This window comes from Stegodyphus dumicola, chromosome 2 (genome assembly GCF_044657685.1).
Source record: "Stegodyphus dumicola isolate Sdum_Otavi_A_Nest chromosome 2, ASM4465768v1".
In the NCBI taxonomy this organism is placed as follows: domain Eukaryota; kingdom Metazoa; phylum Arthropoda; class Arachnida; order Araneae; family Eresidae; genus Stegodyphus; species Stegodyphus dumicola.
In genome coordinates this window covers 146718863-146735762 of record NC_140769.1, presented here as the reverse complement: position 1 = coordinate 146735762, position 16900 = coordinate 146718863, and the positions used below count along the sequence as shown (strand labels likewise).

Sequence of the window (16900 nt, the reverse complement as noted above, 5' to 3'; positions counted from 1 at the left end):
TTTGAATGCGGCGGGGGCGGGGGGGGGAGAAGAAAAGGCAGGGACAACCCTGCAGTAGGTTGTCCCCACTTTCTACGGACCTTGGGTTGTCCCTGCCTTTTCTTCTCTCCCATTCTGTCTTTTTCATTGTGACTGAGGGTAATAAAATTTCCGGCGCTGCTGGAGAAGTTGTCCCTTCATCTAAATTAGGTTGCAATAATTGTAACATTTTGGTCTCTTTTTTATTCCTTTTGAAGGATTTTCTAAGCTTTCACATTAAAGAAAAATTCTGATATTTTGTATTTCCTATCTGTTGTCTAAAAGTGTGTAATACAGAAGATGTAAATCCTTAGTTCAATTTCAATCAAATTTAATCATATTAAAATTATTATTTTCTTAAATCACTGAATAATAATTTACGATAAAATATCAATCATTCGTATAATGGCATATTTTAAAATTTTTACGTCGTTTTAGAGTTTCGGATGACCTCTTGCTGTCCATCCATTAAAAGTATTATCCACTGAACGATGAGTGCGCATTCAAAACATGAAAATTTTAAAAAGTAGATGAATAAAGATTTTAATTAATTTTGAAAATATTTTAGAGTAAAGGTTTGGAATTCTTATGATTTTATATTCTAAAAGGTATAGTCTACACTAAAAATGGATAAAAAATATTTGAGCTATCTTATTCCAAAAGCGTTAAATTTCTAAAAGCATTTCAAAACATTTTTGATTGGTGCTATGATAAAATAATACGAAATACCAAAAGCAGATTTTGGTTTTTAAAATAAATTACCATCATGAAACTACATTTATAATATTCTGTTGCATTCTGATGACCATACTTTAGATACTCCTTTCAGTTTTTAAATTAAATGTTGAATCGAATTTCAGATATAAATTTATGCAAAATGAGAATGAAATTTACGTATGGTGGAAATAATCATACAATACTTGCCACTAAGAATAATTCTCAGTAACTGAACAGTACTTCAGGTTCTGCATATAAATCTGTACAATGTTAATTATATTATAAAATGTTTAGGAAACATCAAGAATTTCACTTTATTTGTAATCATTCTGATTAAATAATCATTAATTAACACAAGCAGTATTTTGAATTTGGATTAACTAAGTCTCAAGTTGTAAGTCGCAAGAATAAATTTAAAAAAAAAGTAAATTATTGTAATTTCCAAAACTGGTATAACTGTGTATAGATTTCCAAATGATAAAGTTTTCTTATTTTTTAAAGATCTAAAATTTCACAAATTTCATTTGTAATTGCTTCAGATTTTTGAAAAGAGAAGGTGTAGAAGAGTTTTAAGTTTAATCTCGATTTAATAGACGCGACACAGATTTACTGCAATTTGCCTGTCCAAGATTGCTCTAGAAATCGATAGTGTATTATATCCTCACGTATTTTTCCCATATATTTTTAGCTGCGGGCTCCGTAAATTAAAAAAATATTCCTGTAACTTTCCCCTTCCTCAATGCGTTCAAAGGACGCACTCCTATAAATTTTAAATTGGATTCGTCCATGTCGTGATTGTTTTCATCTTATTGACAAAAACACCCTGCAAACTACCTGTGAAGGTAATGCCGAACCTTTCCCTTCTAACTCTTGAAATTTATGCCTAATACAAGAACCGATGAATAACAGCGAAGTAAACCCGAGCTGACATTCACTCTATGATTTATCTAAGTCAGCTACAGATTCCTCTTCTCTAATTATTTACGGATGTCTTGGAGCATAGGAGTAGCAGAGACAACTTTAAAAACGGGAAAGAATCAGCTTTAACACTGTACAGAGAAAAAAATCATTTATTATTTAATGTCATATAATTTTATCTAACACGATTCAAGACACACTTATTTCAAGGCATTTTAATTTAATTCTGAAACTATATTTCCGTTAAAGAATGTGTTCCTAGAATTTATAACAAAAAAAAGACGCTTCTTTAGGGAAATTTTTAAAAACAGTTTTAACTTTGAAAATACAGCATCTTAAAACTGAATTTTAGATTTTTTCAGTGCACTAAATTAGGCAAAATTCATCTCAGTTCTACGTTTATTCGCACGATAGTTTTAGTCTTAATTTTCATTTAAAGTTAGAAATACTTAAAGCATTAATAAAAGAAACTGAAAAAAAAGAAAAAAAAAAAAATTATATTTTGGAAGTTTTCTGTGCGCATGTACGAATTTAGAAAAATTTCAAGTCATTTATCATTTTTCAGTACACAATTTAAAATCATCATTATAAACTTTTAATATGGAAAAGGAATTTTTAATAAATAAAATCATTCAAAAATCTAGATAGTAATATAGTTTATCTGAAAAGAGTTCATTTATGTGCCGGCTTTTCTCTTTAGACGATCTTTTATCATTGCACTGTACTTCATGACACAGTTTTCTTTCCGCAAATCTCTTCAGCGACGGGGGGAACGCATTGAGGGTCTTAATGTAGCAAAGAATATTTTATTTTTATCTAAAAAAAGTATTTATAATAACGATGAATAGGAAGCTGAGAATTAAAGTTAAGATTTTTGGTAGGAAAAAAAGAAAAATGCAGAACTTGTAAAAACTGAATGGTATAGGAAAAATTTTAATTTAATATTCTATCATATAAATTCGTTGTGATCAACGTTCAAAGTTACCATGTAAAGAAACATTTTTGAAATTCAAATTCATCTCAAATAGATTTAGTAATAATTCAAGTCAATGTCGTTGGAAAGTATTCACGTTAACGTCATTCAGAAAAGATTATTGATTAGAATATAAATTGAAGTAATTAAAAGATAAAATAAGTAAAATTAGTAGTTTATTAAACTATATGCTAACGTAATGCATTTTATTTAGTACATAAATTATGTACGTTTTTATTTGTATAATGTGATGAGTAGAAAATTTTGATGACCGTATCTTTTCTCTGGGCCTAATTATTAGTTCTATTCTTCTTCTTGCTACGTAATACAAATGAGTAATGGTACAAAGTTATGGTGGAATCAAAACGTAATTTTCTATAAATTTTTGCGTGAGGAATGACTACAATTTTTATGCAGATTTTGTGAAATATTTTAGTAAAACACGGAGAAATAAAAGTAAATATTTTTCCAAATGAAAAACTAAAAACTCAAAGCAATATCAATTTCAAACACATATTCATAAAGTACGTACGCTGTTTAAAATCTGCTTAGTTGCGCAGCCAACACGGCGATAACCACTAAAATCTGGTGTACATTCAATTATCTTTCTTGCCATAACGAGAGCCTGCTGGACAAAAGGACATGGACATGTCAATACGCCCCGCTGAACGACGGTCATTTGAGTGGGGGGAAAGCAACTAAAGACAGCGAAACGTCTGCCGCTTTTAGCGTTAATCTGGATGCAGAATAGGCAGAAGAAATTGTAGAATCTGGTTTTTTTTTTCAAGACTTGAGATGAAGAGTTTTTAGTTCAGGGTCTCGGCCACTAGGAAGGTTAAATCTCAAGACACATATACTATCCATAATGGCAAGAATGTCAAAAAATACATAAATAATTAAAACAGCCAATGGAAACATTATTATAAACCAAGAAGGAAGAGTGACACTTGTTAAGCAAAACAAACATGGTTCGAAACTTGTTTGCTTTGCCATGAAAGTGTGATATAAAAAAATATATATAATACTTTCTGATTATGCCATCCCCAGAAGTTACCAACTCATTGTGATTAATTGTTTTGCCAAGCCAATACACAAAGGATAACAGAAAAAATAAGCTCAAACAAAATAAGTTGCAAACTCATCAAAGTCCAACATTAAGAATCAGCGTAAATTTTTGGACTTTTTTATTCTTATTCAATGTAATATTTAAACTAAAGGTTAAAAACTCTTTAAAAGCAAATTGTGATATTTTTGTTTTTAAAGTTGAGTTTAAAATATGCGTTTGTGGGATTTGCCTGCAAACAGGAATACAATATTTTGCTGTAAAATTGTGAAGATAAGGTTTATTCATAAAGGCAAAGCATATCAAGGGCTATCTGCTTATGGCAAGGAATGCCTTTGTAACTGACCTTTCAGTGTTCAGCAACTTTACCATTCAACCACTAGTGAGAAGCAAAATCATCAACATTTGATAATGCAGAATTTTGGAAAACAACCTTTTTGGAAATGCAGTGAGGAAAACTGTAGTGACCACATCGAGATTCGACATTGCATAGCAAATTTTGCATATTACTTTTAATTAGATAAAGATTATATTAGAAATTTCTCTGAGTACAATGTGTTAAAATATGGCTTCTTGAATTTGTAGTTAGAATGCAGAGAAAGGTACCCCTTGTATTATCGCAAAATTGTTGTTTCATTTATGGTAGCCTAAGTAGTTGAATGTTATGGAAACCCCATTATGACATAATCAGTTGCATGATGGAGGTAAATTCATAAGGGCTTGTGGTGTGTGTATGTTGGTAAGTATATTGCTTGTGTTGTGGTTTAGATGGAAAATGGATCGAATGGATGGAAATTAAATCGAAGTTTCTATACAATTTGAAAAAAAAGGGGAAAAGAGCATTACTTGACTGGTGTGTAAATGAAGGTTTACATAGCAGCCATTATTAGGTATCCTATTTGTAGGAAGGAAATGCGTATGGTCGAACGTCGCTACAGAGGATATTTTTTACTTTTATTTTGTGAATTTATGTGGCAATGCCAGTATACAGATTCTAGTTCAGATAATTTTAGCACGTTTTTGGATGCTGTTAATGGCTGCTCCTTTGACGTTTTAAGTGAATACAGTTCGACACGTACATGGACAAAGTCAAAGGAGTGTGCAATGCCAAGTTTGTGCAATTCTCTGATTTTTTTTAAACATTTTTACTGAATTTACCAGCAATGTAATAAAACATCGTAAAAGTTCTGCAGGAATACAAAATTTTTAAGCAAAATCTGTAAAGAGAAAAAGTTGAGATGAGTTTCATAGATAGTGCACACTGCCAGGTTTGTGTAATTCTCTGGTTTTTGTTTTCTTAATCAAAAATAGATTGCTGTGTATACAGGAAGAATAACAGCACTAAACAATTAGAGGATTTCATGGAAATTGCGATTTATTTTTTTAATTTATCATACAGTCATCAATTCATAATTAAAATTTGCACTTTTAAAGAAATATTTTTGATATGTTGATAATGTTTGGCAACTGATATATCAATAGATTCGAAATGTTTTTAAAAAATTTTCCAACTTCCATCCAATAAGTAATTTTCCCTTTTTATCTGTAAAAGATCTCCAATTTGTGACAAGGTGGTTATATTAATACATAAAAAAACATTTACAGAGCAACATATAATATAACAGTTTTAGCTTTTTTAAAATTATAGTTTCCGGTAAAAGTATAGTTTAGGGTACCCCTTGGCGAAACTTGGCGGTACATGGATACCTATTTCGTGCAATTCTTTGACTCGTTATTTTGGCTTACAAAGCGGTGATTTTTGGGCCAAAAATCGCCGCTACACAAAACCAAAATAACAAGACAAACAATTGCACAAACTCGGTATCCATGTACACATCGACTTATTTTCACTTAAAAAAAAATCTCCGAATTGCACAAAAATGGCATTGCGCACTCTTTGACTTCATCCATGTACATGTCTACCTATTTTCACTTTAAAAAAAATACCCGAATTGCACAAAAATGGCACTGGGCACTCTTTTAACTTTATCCATGTACACGTCGATCTATTTTCACTTAAAAAAAAAATCCCAGAATTGCACAAACTTGCATTGCCCACTCCCTTTACTTTGTACACATCGATATATTTTCACTTAAAAAGTCAAAGGAGCACCAAATTCTACAATATAGGCAAACAAAAAATACATTATCTCAATACAGTCAAAAGTCGTTAATCTGGACTCGTCAGGACTTCGGCGATTCCGGATTATTGATCATCAGTTTAAATCTCGTAAGATGGCATGCAGAAATTCTAAAATTAAAAATATGAAACCGTAATTTATGAAATAAAGAAGAATTATGATCTAAAGGGTACCAAAATTTCCAAAACGAAAAGCTTAATATTTATTTGTTTACTTTATTAAACATTTCTTTCAATGTAAGTTGTTTAAGTTGCTTCGTTTTAGGTGATAATACTTTCTCTTTAATTCTATAAACAGACATAATTTCTTGTTCAGTTACAAAGTTCCACTGTTCAAGTCCCGTAATTGCTATGCCGAGAATATCGACTAACTTGTCAATCAAAATTTTTTCGTTTTCACTAACCTCTCTGTCACCTTCTTCATGTCTTTATCCATTTTTTGCAGTAATTCCACTTTTTGTTTGATGGACATCGAAACATACTTTCGTTTTGTAGATCCTTTGGGAGCTCCAAGCATCGAAAATTCTATTTGACATAATCGAAAGTTCAAGTTTACTTTTATAACATTGCTCTTACAGGCTGCAAAAAATAATAAGCCGCATCCAATTCGAAGATTAAGGAACAAAGCAATCATCAATATTAACTGAAATAGATAATTTTAGCTTATACCATCCGTTCTACATTAAATGTGCATGCGAAAACGTATTCTGCGCTACCGCACATGCATATGTGCAGTCGTAAAAGTCTTACGCGCATGCGTAAACGCCCATGTGCAGAAAGTTTTTAGCTTTGAGGTCTGGATTATAGATCATTCTGGATTATGGATGTCCGAATTAACGACTTTTGACAGTAAAATATATTTTAAACCAAACAATAAAATAGCATAAAAAAGGAAAAACATGTTATACATTTAAAATTTACCAAAAGCAAATATTCACTTGCCATGATTTTCGAGTTTGCTTCATACACCAGAGCCACATAAAAATCAAAATATCAATCATACTCAAATGACTTTTTTCAAACCAGGTACTCTTTCTGATTGAACGCTTCACATAGTGACCATCTGAACCTTTCTTCCTACAAACCCATTCAAATCCATCTAAACTGTTTTTACGCTCGACTAGATGCATATCCTTCCTACATACAGGACACTTATTATTGCTACTAAGTAAACCTTCATTTACACACCAGTCGATTAAAGCACTTTTCCCCTTTCACTCCAAATCGTACAGAAACTTCAAATTACAAATTAATCTTACTACATTCAGCCATTCTACCGTCTAAAGAATCAAACCAACACACACCACAAAAACACTTACAAAACATCCCTCGATTCAAAATTTCCTAGAATCATGCACCCGATTACGTCACAATAGGGTTTCCATAACATTCAACTACTCAGGCTACTACAGTCAAAAGTCGTTAATTCGGACCTCAAAGCTACAAACTTTCTGCGCATTGACGCATGCGCGTAAGACCTTTACGGCTGCGAATATGGGTGTGCACATGCGCAAAATACATTTATGAATGCGCGTTTAATGTATAACGGACGGTATAAGTTAAGCTAAAATTATCTAATTTAGTTAATGTTGCAGATAGCGTTGCTCCTTAATCTTAGAATTGGATTCGTCTTATTATTTTTTGCAGACTGTTGGAGAAATTTTATAAAAGTAAGCTTGAACTTTCGATTATTTCAAACAGAATTTCTGATATATATTTACTAATATGTAAAGGATCTACAAAGCAAAAGTATGTTTCGAAATCCATTAAACAAAAAGTGGAATTGCTGCAAAAAATGGATAAAGGCATATCCTTTGTTTATCTAAACTTTGTTTATCTTTAACGCCACGGAGCGCAATGAATTGGAAGTTGATCTGTCAGCACTATCCTTATCTTCAGGGCAGATGTTTTCATTTTATTTGGCTTATAATTCCTTACTAAATGTAGTATTTCATCTCAATGTACTCCGTTTTTGATATGATTTAAATCAAATTCCGCGTCATTATAATTCGCTTCCGATAGCGAAGAAAGTGACAGAGGTTATTTATTGAAAACGAAAATATTTCGATTGACAAATTAGTCGGTATTCTCGACACAGCAATTATAGGACTTGAACAGCGGAACTTTGTAACTGAATAAGAAATTATGTCTGTTTATAGAATTAAAGAGAATGTATTATCACATAAAATACGAAGCAACTTTGAAAGAAATGTTTATGAAATAAACAAATAAATATAAAGCTTTTTTTTTTTTGCAAATTTTGATACCCTTTAGATCATAATTGTTCTTTATTTCATAAATTACGGTTTCATATTTTAAATTTTATAATTTCTGCATGCCATCTTACCAGATTTAAACTGATGAACAATAATCCGAAATCGTCGAAGTCCCAACGAGTCAAGATTAACGACTTTTGACTGTATAAATGAAACAACAACTTATAGATAAATGAAACAATAACTTTGCCATAATACAAGTGGTACCTTAAAGTCTACTCTATCCAAGTTTCCCTTTTTGTTAATGTTTCAGAATTTTTGAATAAAATCTGAAAATGCAATATTTTTTTTAAACAAAAACATAATGAGAGTCCTAATTTAAGGCTGAGTTTTGCCTACATAAAATTCTTGACCATAGAAGCTCACTTTTAAAAATAAATACAGTCAAAAGTCGTTAATTCGGACACCCATAATTCGGAATGATCTATAATCCGGACCTCAAAACTAAAAACTTTCTGCGCATGCGCTGCGTTGACACATGCGCATAGGCGTTTACGTGTGCGCATAAGACCTTTTACGACTGCGCATATGAGTGTGCGCAAGTGCAGAAAACGTTTTTGCGTGCGCGTTTTATGTATAATGTACGTATAAGCTAAAATTATCTAATTATCTATTTCAGTTAATGTTGATGATTGCGTTGTTCCTTAATTTTCGAATTGGATCCGGCTTATTATTTTTTGCAGACTGTAAGAGCAATTTTATAAAAGTAAGCTTAAACTTTCGATTATATCAAATAGAATTTCCGATATATATTTCTTAACATGTAAAGGACCTAAAGCGAAAATATGTTTTGAAATCCGAAATCTGTTTATGAATTTCACGCTGCTCGGCGGGGGGAACGCCGCGCGTAATGAATTGGAAGTTGATTTGTCAGCACTATCCTTATCTTGCGCAAATGTTTTTATTTGGCTTATAATTCCTTACCAAATGTAGTATTTCATCTCGATATGCTCCGTCTTTGATATGATTTAAAACAAGTTCCTCGTCATTATAATTCACTTCCGATAGCGAAGAAAAGTAACAGAGGTTGTTGAAAACGAAAAAATTTCGATTGACAATTTAGTCGGTGTTCTTGACACAGCAATTATAGGACTTGAACAGCGGAACTTTGTAACTGAACAAGAAATTATGTCTGTTTAATAGAATTAAAAAGAAAGTATTATCACATGAAACAAAGCAAAACTTAAACAACTTACATTGAAAGAAATGTTTAATAAAGTAAACAAATAAATATTAAGCTTTTTCTTTTTGCAAATTTTGATACCCTTTAGATCATAATTGTTCTTTATTTCATAAATTACAGTTTCATATTTTTAATTTTAGAATTTCTGCATGCCATCTTATGAGATTTAAACTGATGATCTATAATCCGGAATCGCCGAAGTCCCGACGAGTCCGGATTAACGACTTTTGACTGTAATTCATACTAAATTAATTAGTAAAAACTTTCATGATACAGTATCTTTTCCAGCATCTAAAGTCCTAATCCTAATCTTAATTTCCACTTACATTACCTAACGAAATGTAAAGAAAATCAGGGTTTTAATCTGCAGAAGAGCCCGTTGGTGCTTCGGGAAAGAACCCGTTGGCGCCGTTGCAATTTTTACTCGCCAAGGTATGAGCCGAGCTGTAAACGTGAGTTTTAGTGCATGTAAATTCAAATTAGCAGAGAAAACAAAGTATTAAGCATATGGTAGTAAAAATTCACAGATAATAAGCATGCAGATATAAAAATAACCGGTTAAACGTGATATACGAAAATAAAGCTGGATTTTTCATAATATATTTCACAATACAAATAACCTTCAACAGTAGTCTAATTTTCTTCAGTAGCATTGTTAACAAAACTAGAACTTTATACATTTTATTATTTTTCAAGAGTAATTTGAACTGTATTCCTTACACCAGCAATGGTTTGCTAATTTTGATGACCATGGGGATGCATCAAACTACTCTGTCATCTTAGATAATCAATAATACTTTTTATTTCAATTTAATCCGCTATTTATGTCACACCTGCCATCCTCAGAAAGGTTATTGTTAGAAAAGTATTAACAATATAGTATCTTGTTAAAATTTTAGGCCATAAAAATTGAACGTGAACCGGCATCTATCGACGAAAACTTCCTTAATTATAACGAAAATATTTCTATCCATTCGTTGTCAAAAAATTCAGAAAAATAACGTGGAAAATCAGAAAAAAATAATAATAAATAAGAGAATAAAAATATAAATCTCCAAATGCGAACAACGACAGTGATAATTCAAGAAAATGAATGCAAGAGGAATGGTTGCAACCTTCAAACAAGCGAATACGATGAATCCAATAGGTTACCAGGTTTGAACTATTATCGCCAAAGTTGGCGATGTTTACATTTACCGGGTTCTCTGCGGAAGTGCTTCCGAAAATCCGATTGCAATCTAATTATAAGGGATACATATGTAAGAACATTACTTAACATGTCTTTCTCTAAATAAAACTACGCACAAAGAAAGTATACCGAAAACAAAGCCTGTTATTTACCACTTTAAATCTTCAATCTGAAGTTCCCAAGCTATAATTAATCTTTTCTTCGAATACCGATCGACAGTCCTCATAAGACATACCTGAATGATCTACTTACGAAAACAGATATGCGGCACTAAAAATTACGCATTAAACGGCATGATAATAATGATATGCGGCATTGAAAATTATGCATGAAACCTTAATTATGCAAAAACCCTTATGATTTGGTTTTCAAGTCTAAATGGGAAAATTACGGAACTGATAATTCATTTAGCTTGACAATAATCAATCCCAAGTAGGCAAACAACAAGAAATGCAAAATTAATCACTTATAATGACTGGAAATTATTTTTAGCCTATAAAACAAAAGATTATTAAAATATAGTATTCTTTACTACATAAAACAGTTTTCTAAGAGATCCAGCATTATGCGAGAGCTGAATACGTTAATTCGTTGCTACATGAATATGAAGGAAACTATTACTCAGAAGCAAAGCAGAAGATACATTTACTAGAAAACAATAAGTGGACTGCATAAATCTCTAGGCATCAAGCAATTAAAGTAAAACAGTTAATAAGCAAACTTGCGCAAGATTACAAGAAGTTCAGAATACTTTAAGTAATACTCACCTTTCATAGACATCATTTACTTCTGTATAAAATATCATGCTGCCAACTTTAACTTGAAAAATACTGGTTGTGTCTACCCGAGTAGGCGCTCAATCACGGAACGAATTCTATTGTTTGCTGGAAGAGTCCAAGATTTGTAGGCATGGTACGTGAAAGCAGGGATGAGCTAAGAGGAGAAAGGAAAAGGGATTTTGAGTATAGGGAATTTTAGTCATTCCGGGATAAAGCGCTTACTATGAACGGGCTCATGCTTCCTGACGGTAACTAGCGTTTCGTTAGTAAATGTATTACAGTCAAAAGTCGTTAATCCGGACTCGTCGGGACTTCGGCGATTCCGGATTATAGATCATCAGTTTAAATCTCGTAAGATGGCATGCAGAAATTCCAAAATTAAAAATATGAAACCGTAATTTATGAAATAAAGAACAATTATGATCTAAAGAGTATCAAAATTTGCAAAAAGAAAAAGCTTAATATTTATTTGTTTACTTTATTAAACATTTCTTTCAATGTAAGTTGTTTAAGTTTTGCTTCGTTTCATGTGATAATACTTTCTCTTTAATTCTATTAAACAGACATAATTTCTTGTTCAGTTACAAAGTTCCGCCGTTCAAGTCCTATAATTGCTGTGTCAAGAACACCGACTAATTTGTCAATCGAAATTTCTTTGTTTTCAATAACCTCTGTCACTTTTCTTCGCTATCGGAAGCGAATTATAATGACGAGGAACTTGTTTTAAATCATATCAAAGGAGCATATCGAGATGAAATACTACATTTGGTAAGGAATTATAAGCCAAATAAAATAAAAACATCTGCGCTGAAGATAAGGATAGTGCTGACAAATCAACTTCCAATTCATTACGCGCCCGCCGCCGAGCAGCGTGAAAATGATAAACAGATTTCGGATTTCAAAACATACTTTCGCTTTAGATCCTTTACATATTAACAAATATATATCGGAAATTCTATTTGATATAATCGAAAGTTTAAGCTTACTTTTATAAAATTGCTCTTACAGTCTGCAAAAAATAATAAGCCGGATGCAATTCGAAAATTAAGGAACAACGCAATCATCAACATTAACTGAAATAGATAATTATTTAGCTTATACGTCCATTATACATAAAATGCGCACGCGAAAACGTATTCTGCACTTGCGCACACTCATATGCGCAGTCGTAAAAGGTCTTACGCGCACGCGTGAACGCCTCTGCGCATGTGTCAACGCGGCGCATGCGCAGAAAGTTTTTAGTTTTGATGTCCGGATTATAGATCATTCCGAATTATGGGTGTCCGAATTAACGACTTTTGACTGCATTTATTATTCTTATTGTCTGCCTTTTTTTTTTACAGTTACAATACTCTACGATACCTTAAGTAGTGATATTTACAGTTACGTATTGTAACTTCATGTAATACTCTGTTACTTTACCGTAATAAGAGTTCTAATAAATATTAAATTTCGTTCGCCAAAACGTTATGCCTTTAAGCAAATTTTAAATAAGCATACACTTTTACATTGCAAACACGTATTTCTCTACAAAAAAATTTTTTTTGTTTCATAAATTGATAAAAAGTTAATCTTTCCTTAAACAAAATGTTCAATAAAACATGGAGCATAAAAATAAGCAGTGAAACTCCTTCCACGGTTCGGCGAGCATATCCCTTTTTTTTCCCTAGTACCCACTGAAAGCCATTTCACGATCTAATTATTTCCGTTGGAAACCATTCCGGAACCTTTCCTTTCTATTCCTCTCACCTGCGTATATTGAACTCGCCCAGCTGACAATAGCAGGCGTTCCGAGATCGACGGTCTAGTGTCTACCCGTACGACGTCGGACGTTTAGCTGAAACATGGTAAAATTGCTAAACGTACGACTAGTCGCGCAGAGACACTTTCGTGATTTCTGCGCATTCCGACCAGTCGTAAATATTAAAGTATGTTAATAAAAATAATAATAATATAATATATAGTTTAAATAAGTTCTGGCAACAGTGAGTGTTGTCATCATCAGGAGATCGTGCTTCGCGATACTGTCGTTCAAAAATAGCTATAGTTTGTAATTCCAATAAAAAAACATCGTATTTTTGCTCTGCTATTTGTTTTCTCTCTATTTTTAGAAATACCTTTTTAGGTTATGTATTTTTTAGGAAATACTTTTTTAGGTTATGGGTCAAGCAAGCTCCCATATTGCGTCAAATGTTTTGAATTGATGTTTTCTCGAAGAAACGGAACTCGTTAAGCCTAATCAAGTAAGTGTTTTGTTTTCGTTATAGCAATCGAAAGTTGTTTAGAAATCAAAGTATGGAATTATCTAATAGGTCCAAGTAAAGCCTTTATCAGGTGAAAGCGATTGGCTTATATGGAAATACAGGATAAAATTTATTTTAAATTATCATCCTGGTGCTTTAGAAATTGTAGAAGGAACTATAGTGAAACCAGAAGTTCTTCCTGTAGATGCTCCGATTGCTCAACAAGAGAAATATAATGAAGCTGTTAAGAAGTTTCAAAATGCAAACACTAGTGCTATGATGGTATTAACGAATTCCATGACGGAAGAAACTCTGCAAAAAGTTATGAGATTTCAGACTGCTAGAGAAGTGTGGTTGGAATTACATAAGTTATTTGAAGCATCATCAGAAAATCAATTGTATAACATATGCATGCAATTTTTTCAATTCAAGTGGAATGAAAAAGATAATATGGCGGCTCATCTTTCCAAATTAAAAAACTTATGGAATGAGTTGAATTCAGGACTTGAAAAGAAAAATGAAAATAAGTTACCTGACATGCTACTCAATTGCAAGATTTTAGATGTCTTACCAGAACAATACCATTTTTAAGTCAAGTTGGTTACTCTTGGGTGAAGACAAAAGAACAGTTGATGAGTTAACAGCACAGCTTTGCTCTCATGAAAGAGAATTTAAAAGTCATGAGAAAGGCAATACAAATGAACAAGTGGCATTAGTAATGACAAAATCTGAAAAACAAAAGCAATATAAAAAAGATATATTCAGAAGAAAACCAAGAAAAGAAGATATTTGCAATTATTGCAAAAAGAAAGGACACTGGGTAAAAGATTGTAAACAGTGGATTGCTGATGGAAGACCACCCAAGAATAGGTTGACGAAAACCAATGAAGGAAATACAGGCAGTGTAATACTGATGTCCATTGACGAAGAGGCTAAGACTGATCGAACATCTTTTTGGATTGATAGTGGAGCTACAAGACATATCATGAATTGTTTCACATACTTTATTGACTTTATGAAGTTTGATAGTCCCTGTAGCATCAAGGCTGCTGGAAAAGAAACTTTAGTTGCTCTTGGTAAAGGTACAGTATGTGTCAAAACAACTATTGGTAGTAAAATCCAAAGAATTTACCTTAAAGATGTTTGGCATGTCCCTGAGATAAACAGAAATTTATTTTCTTTACTTGCTGCTCAAGATAGAAATCCGAATAGTAAATTTATTTCAACAGTTACAGAATGCTGGTTAAAGGTTAATGGTCAAGTAGTGCTTTTTGGAACTCGCAAAGTATATGGTACTTTATACAAGGCAGCTATCGAACCTATTATGCCTGATAAAATTATAGAAGTGCATGCTGCTGAAGCAGACAATTCCTTGTTAGAGTTATATCATCAGAGATGGAGACATCAAGATAAACGTCACATTAAGAACATGCTTGAGAAAGAATTAGGAATTAAAATCCCATTTGAAAGAAAATTGTGTGAACCATGCATTTTTGGCAAAGCACACCGTTTACCATTTGGCATAAGAAAGCCAGCCAGCAAGCCTGGTGAATTAATTTCAGCTGATGTCTGTGGACCTTTTGATGAATTTTTCCAGAAGGAAAGATACTTAGTTGTGTTTAAAGATAGCTACACAAAGTTTCGTTATGGGTATTTTATCAAGGAAAAATCTGTTGTAAATATGTTACAACACATGCTTGCACACGCTAAAATTTTAGGACATCCAGTCAAAGAATTTCTCAGCGATAATGGAGGCGAGTTTGACAATGACAAAGTGCGTGCTATTTTTCATTCTGAAGGTATAACTCAAAGACTAACAGCACCTTATTCTCCTGAACAAAATGGCTCTAGTGAAAGAGACATACGTACAATAATCGAAATGGCAAGAACATTTAAGTACTCAAATTCTGAAGCTCATTTTCCTGCAGCAATATGGGCTGAACTAGTCGACACTGCCATATATGTACTAAACAGAACTAGCAAATCATCAGTAGAAGACATGAGTCCTTATGAGCTATGGTTTAAAAAGAAACCTCGAATTAAGCATCTTCGTATAGTAGGATCTGTGTGCTATGCCCATATTCCTAAACAAAGAAGAAGGAAAATGGATAATAAGGCTACAAAAGCTTATTTAATTGGTTATGATGGAAACGAAAGATACCGACTATGGATCAAAGAAACCAATAGTGTGATCTGTTCACGGGATGTTATATTTAACGAAAAGCTCACAAATTGTGAAGAAAGGGTGCAGTTACCTATTCAAGATCAAGATAGCCTAATTTCTGGCTCTGAACATCAACAAAATTCAGAAAAAGATAAGTCAGAAAAGTTTCTTTGTGAAGAAGATAATTCAGAAGAAGAATACAACAAAGAAATATCTGGAAATATATCAGAAGAACATTCTGAAAGAGTAGAATGTGAAAATATTAATTTGCAAAATAATGCACAGTCAAGATTCCTGAGAGATAGAGCTGACTTGAGAAGGCCAAAGCGTTTTGAAGATTATATAATGATAAGTGAAGCTTTTATTATTGATTCTGAAGAACCCGAATCTTATGAAGAAGCGATCAACTGTAAGCAAAGTGTTAATTGAAAAGAAGCTATGGATTCAGAAATGAAATCATTGATAGAGAATGAAACATGGAGTTTAGAAAAATTACCAAAAGATGCTAAAGCTATACCATGCAAGTGGGTTTATAAGATCAAAAGGGATCCTGATGGATCTATTGATAAATTCAAGGCTAGACTTGTTGCCAAAGGATGTACTCAACGTTTTGGAGTTGATTATGATCAAACGTTTAGTCCAGTAACAAAGTTAGGAACTATTCGTTCAGTTTTGAGCATCGCAGCCAATGAGAAAATGCATCTTTTTCAGTTTGATGTCGGTTCAGCATTCTTATATGGAAAACTTGAAGAATCTATATATATGCAGCAACCAGAAGGATATGGTGACGGTTCGAAGAAAGTCTGTAAATTGAAACGCAGTTTTTATGGACTTAAACAATCGTCACGCTACTGGAATAAATATTTTGGAGATTTTGTGTCACAGCTGGGCTTCAAGACAAGTGAAGCTGATCCATGCTTATATATAAGAAACAATAACGGCAAGAAGCTAATCGTATGTTTATATGTAGATGATGGTTTAGTAGCATCAACAGATCCACAAGAATCTGAAAAATTTCTCAGAGAATTGAAGTCGAGATTCAGAATCACAACTAAATCAGCAGTATACTTTCTTGGACTTGAAATTAAACATCTTGAAGATGGAAGTATTAAAATTAGTCAGCAAGCTTATGCAAGAAAAATTCTTCAAAAATTTGGGATGGAAGATTGCAAGCCAGTGTCAACTCCTATCCTGAAGGAAGGTCTAACTGAAAAGAAAAAGGAAGATAAATCAAACA

General features: G+C 32.6%; 1 protein-coding gene across 2 annotated transcripts in view; it reads right to left on the bottom strand.

The window, feature by feature from the left end:
* MED31 (mediator complex subunit 31) overlaps positions 1-11391 on the bottom strand; it is a 56672-nt gene extending 45281 nt beyond the window's left edge. The window contains exon 1 of one of the 2 annotated variants that reach the window (XM_085811211.1): positions 11245-11391. In XM_085811211.1, the coding sequence (XP_085667337.1) occupies positions 11245-11260 (16 nt within the window). In that variant the 5' untranslated portion in view covers positions 11261-11391. Of the gene's footprint in view, positions 1-11098; positions 11166-11244 lie in introns of those variants that run through there. The other variant, XM_085811210.1, reaches the window with a different exon arrangement.
* Between the last annotated feature and the right edge of the window lie 5509 nt (positions 11392-16900).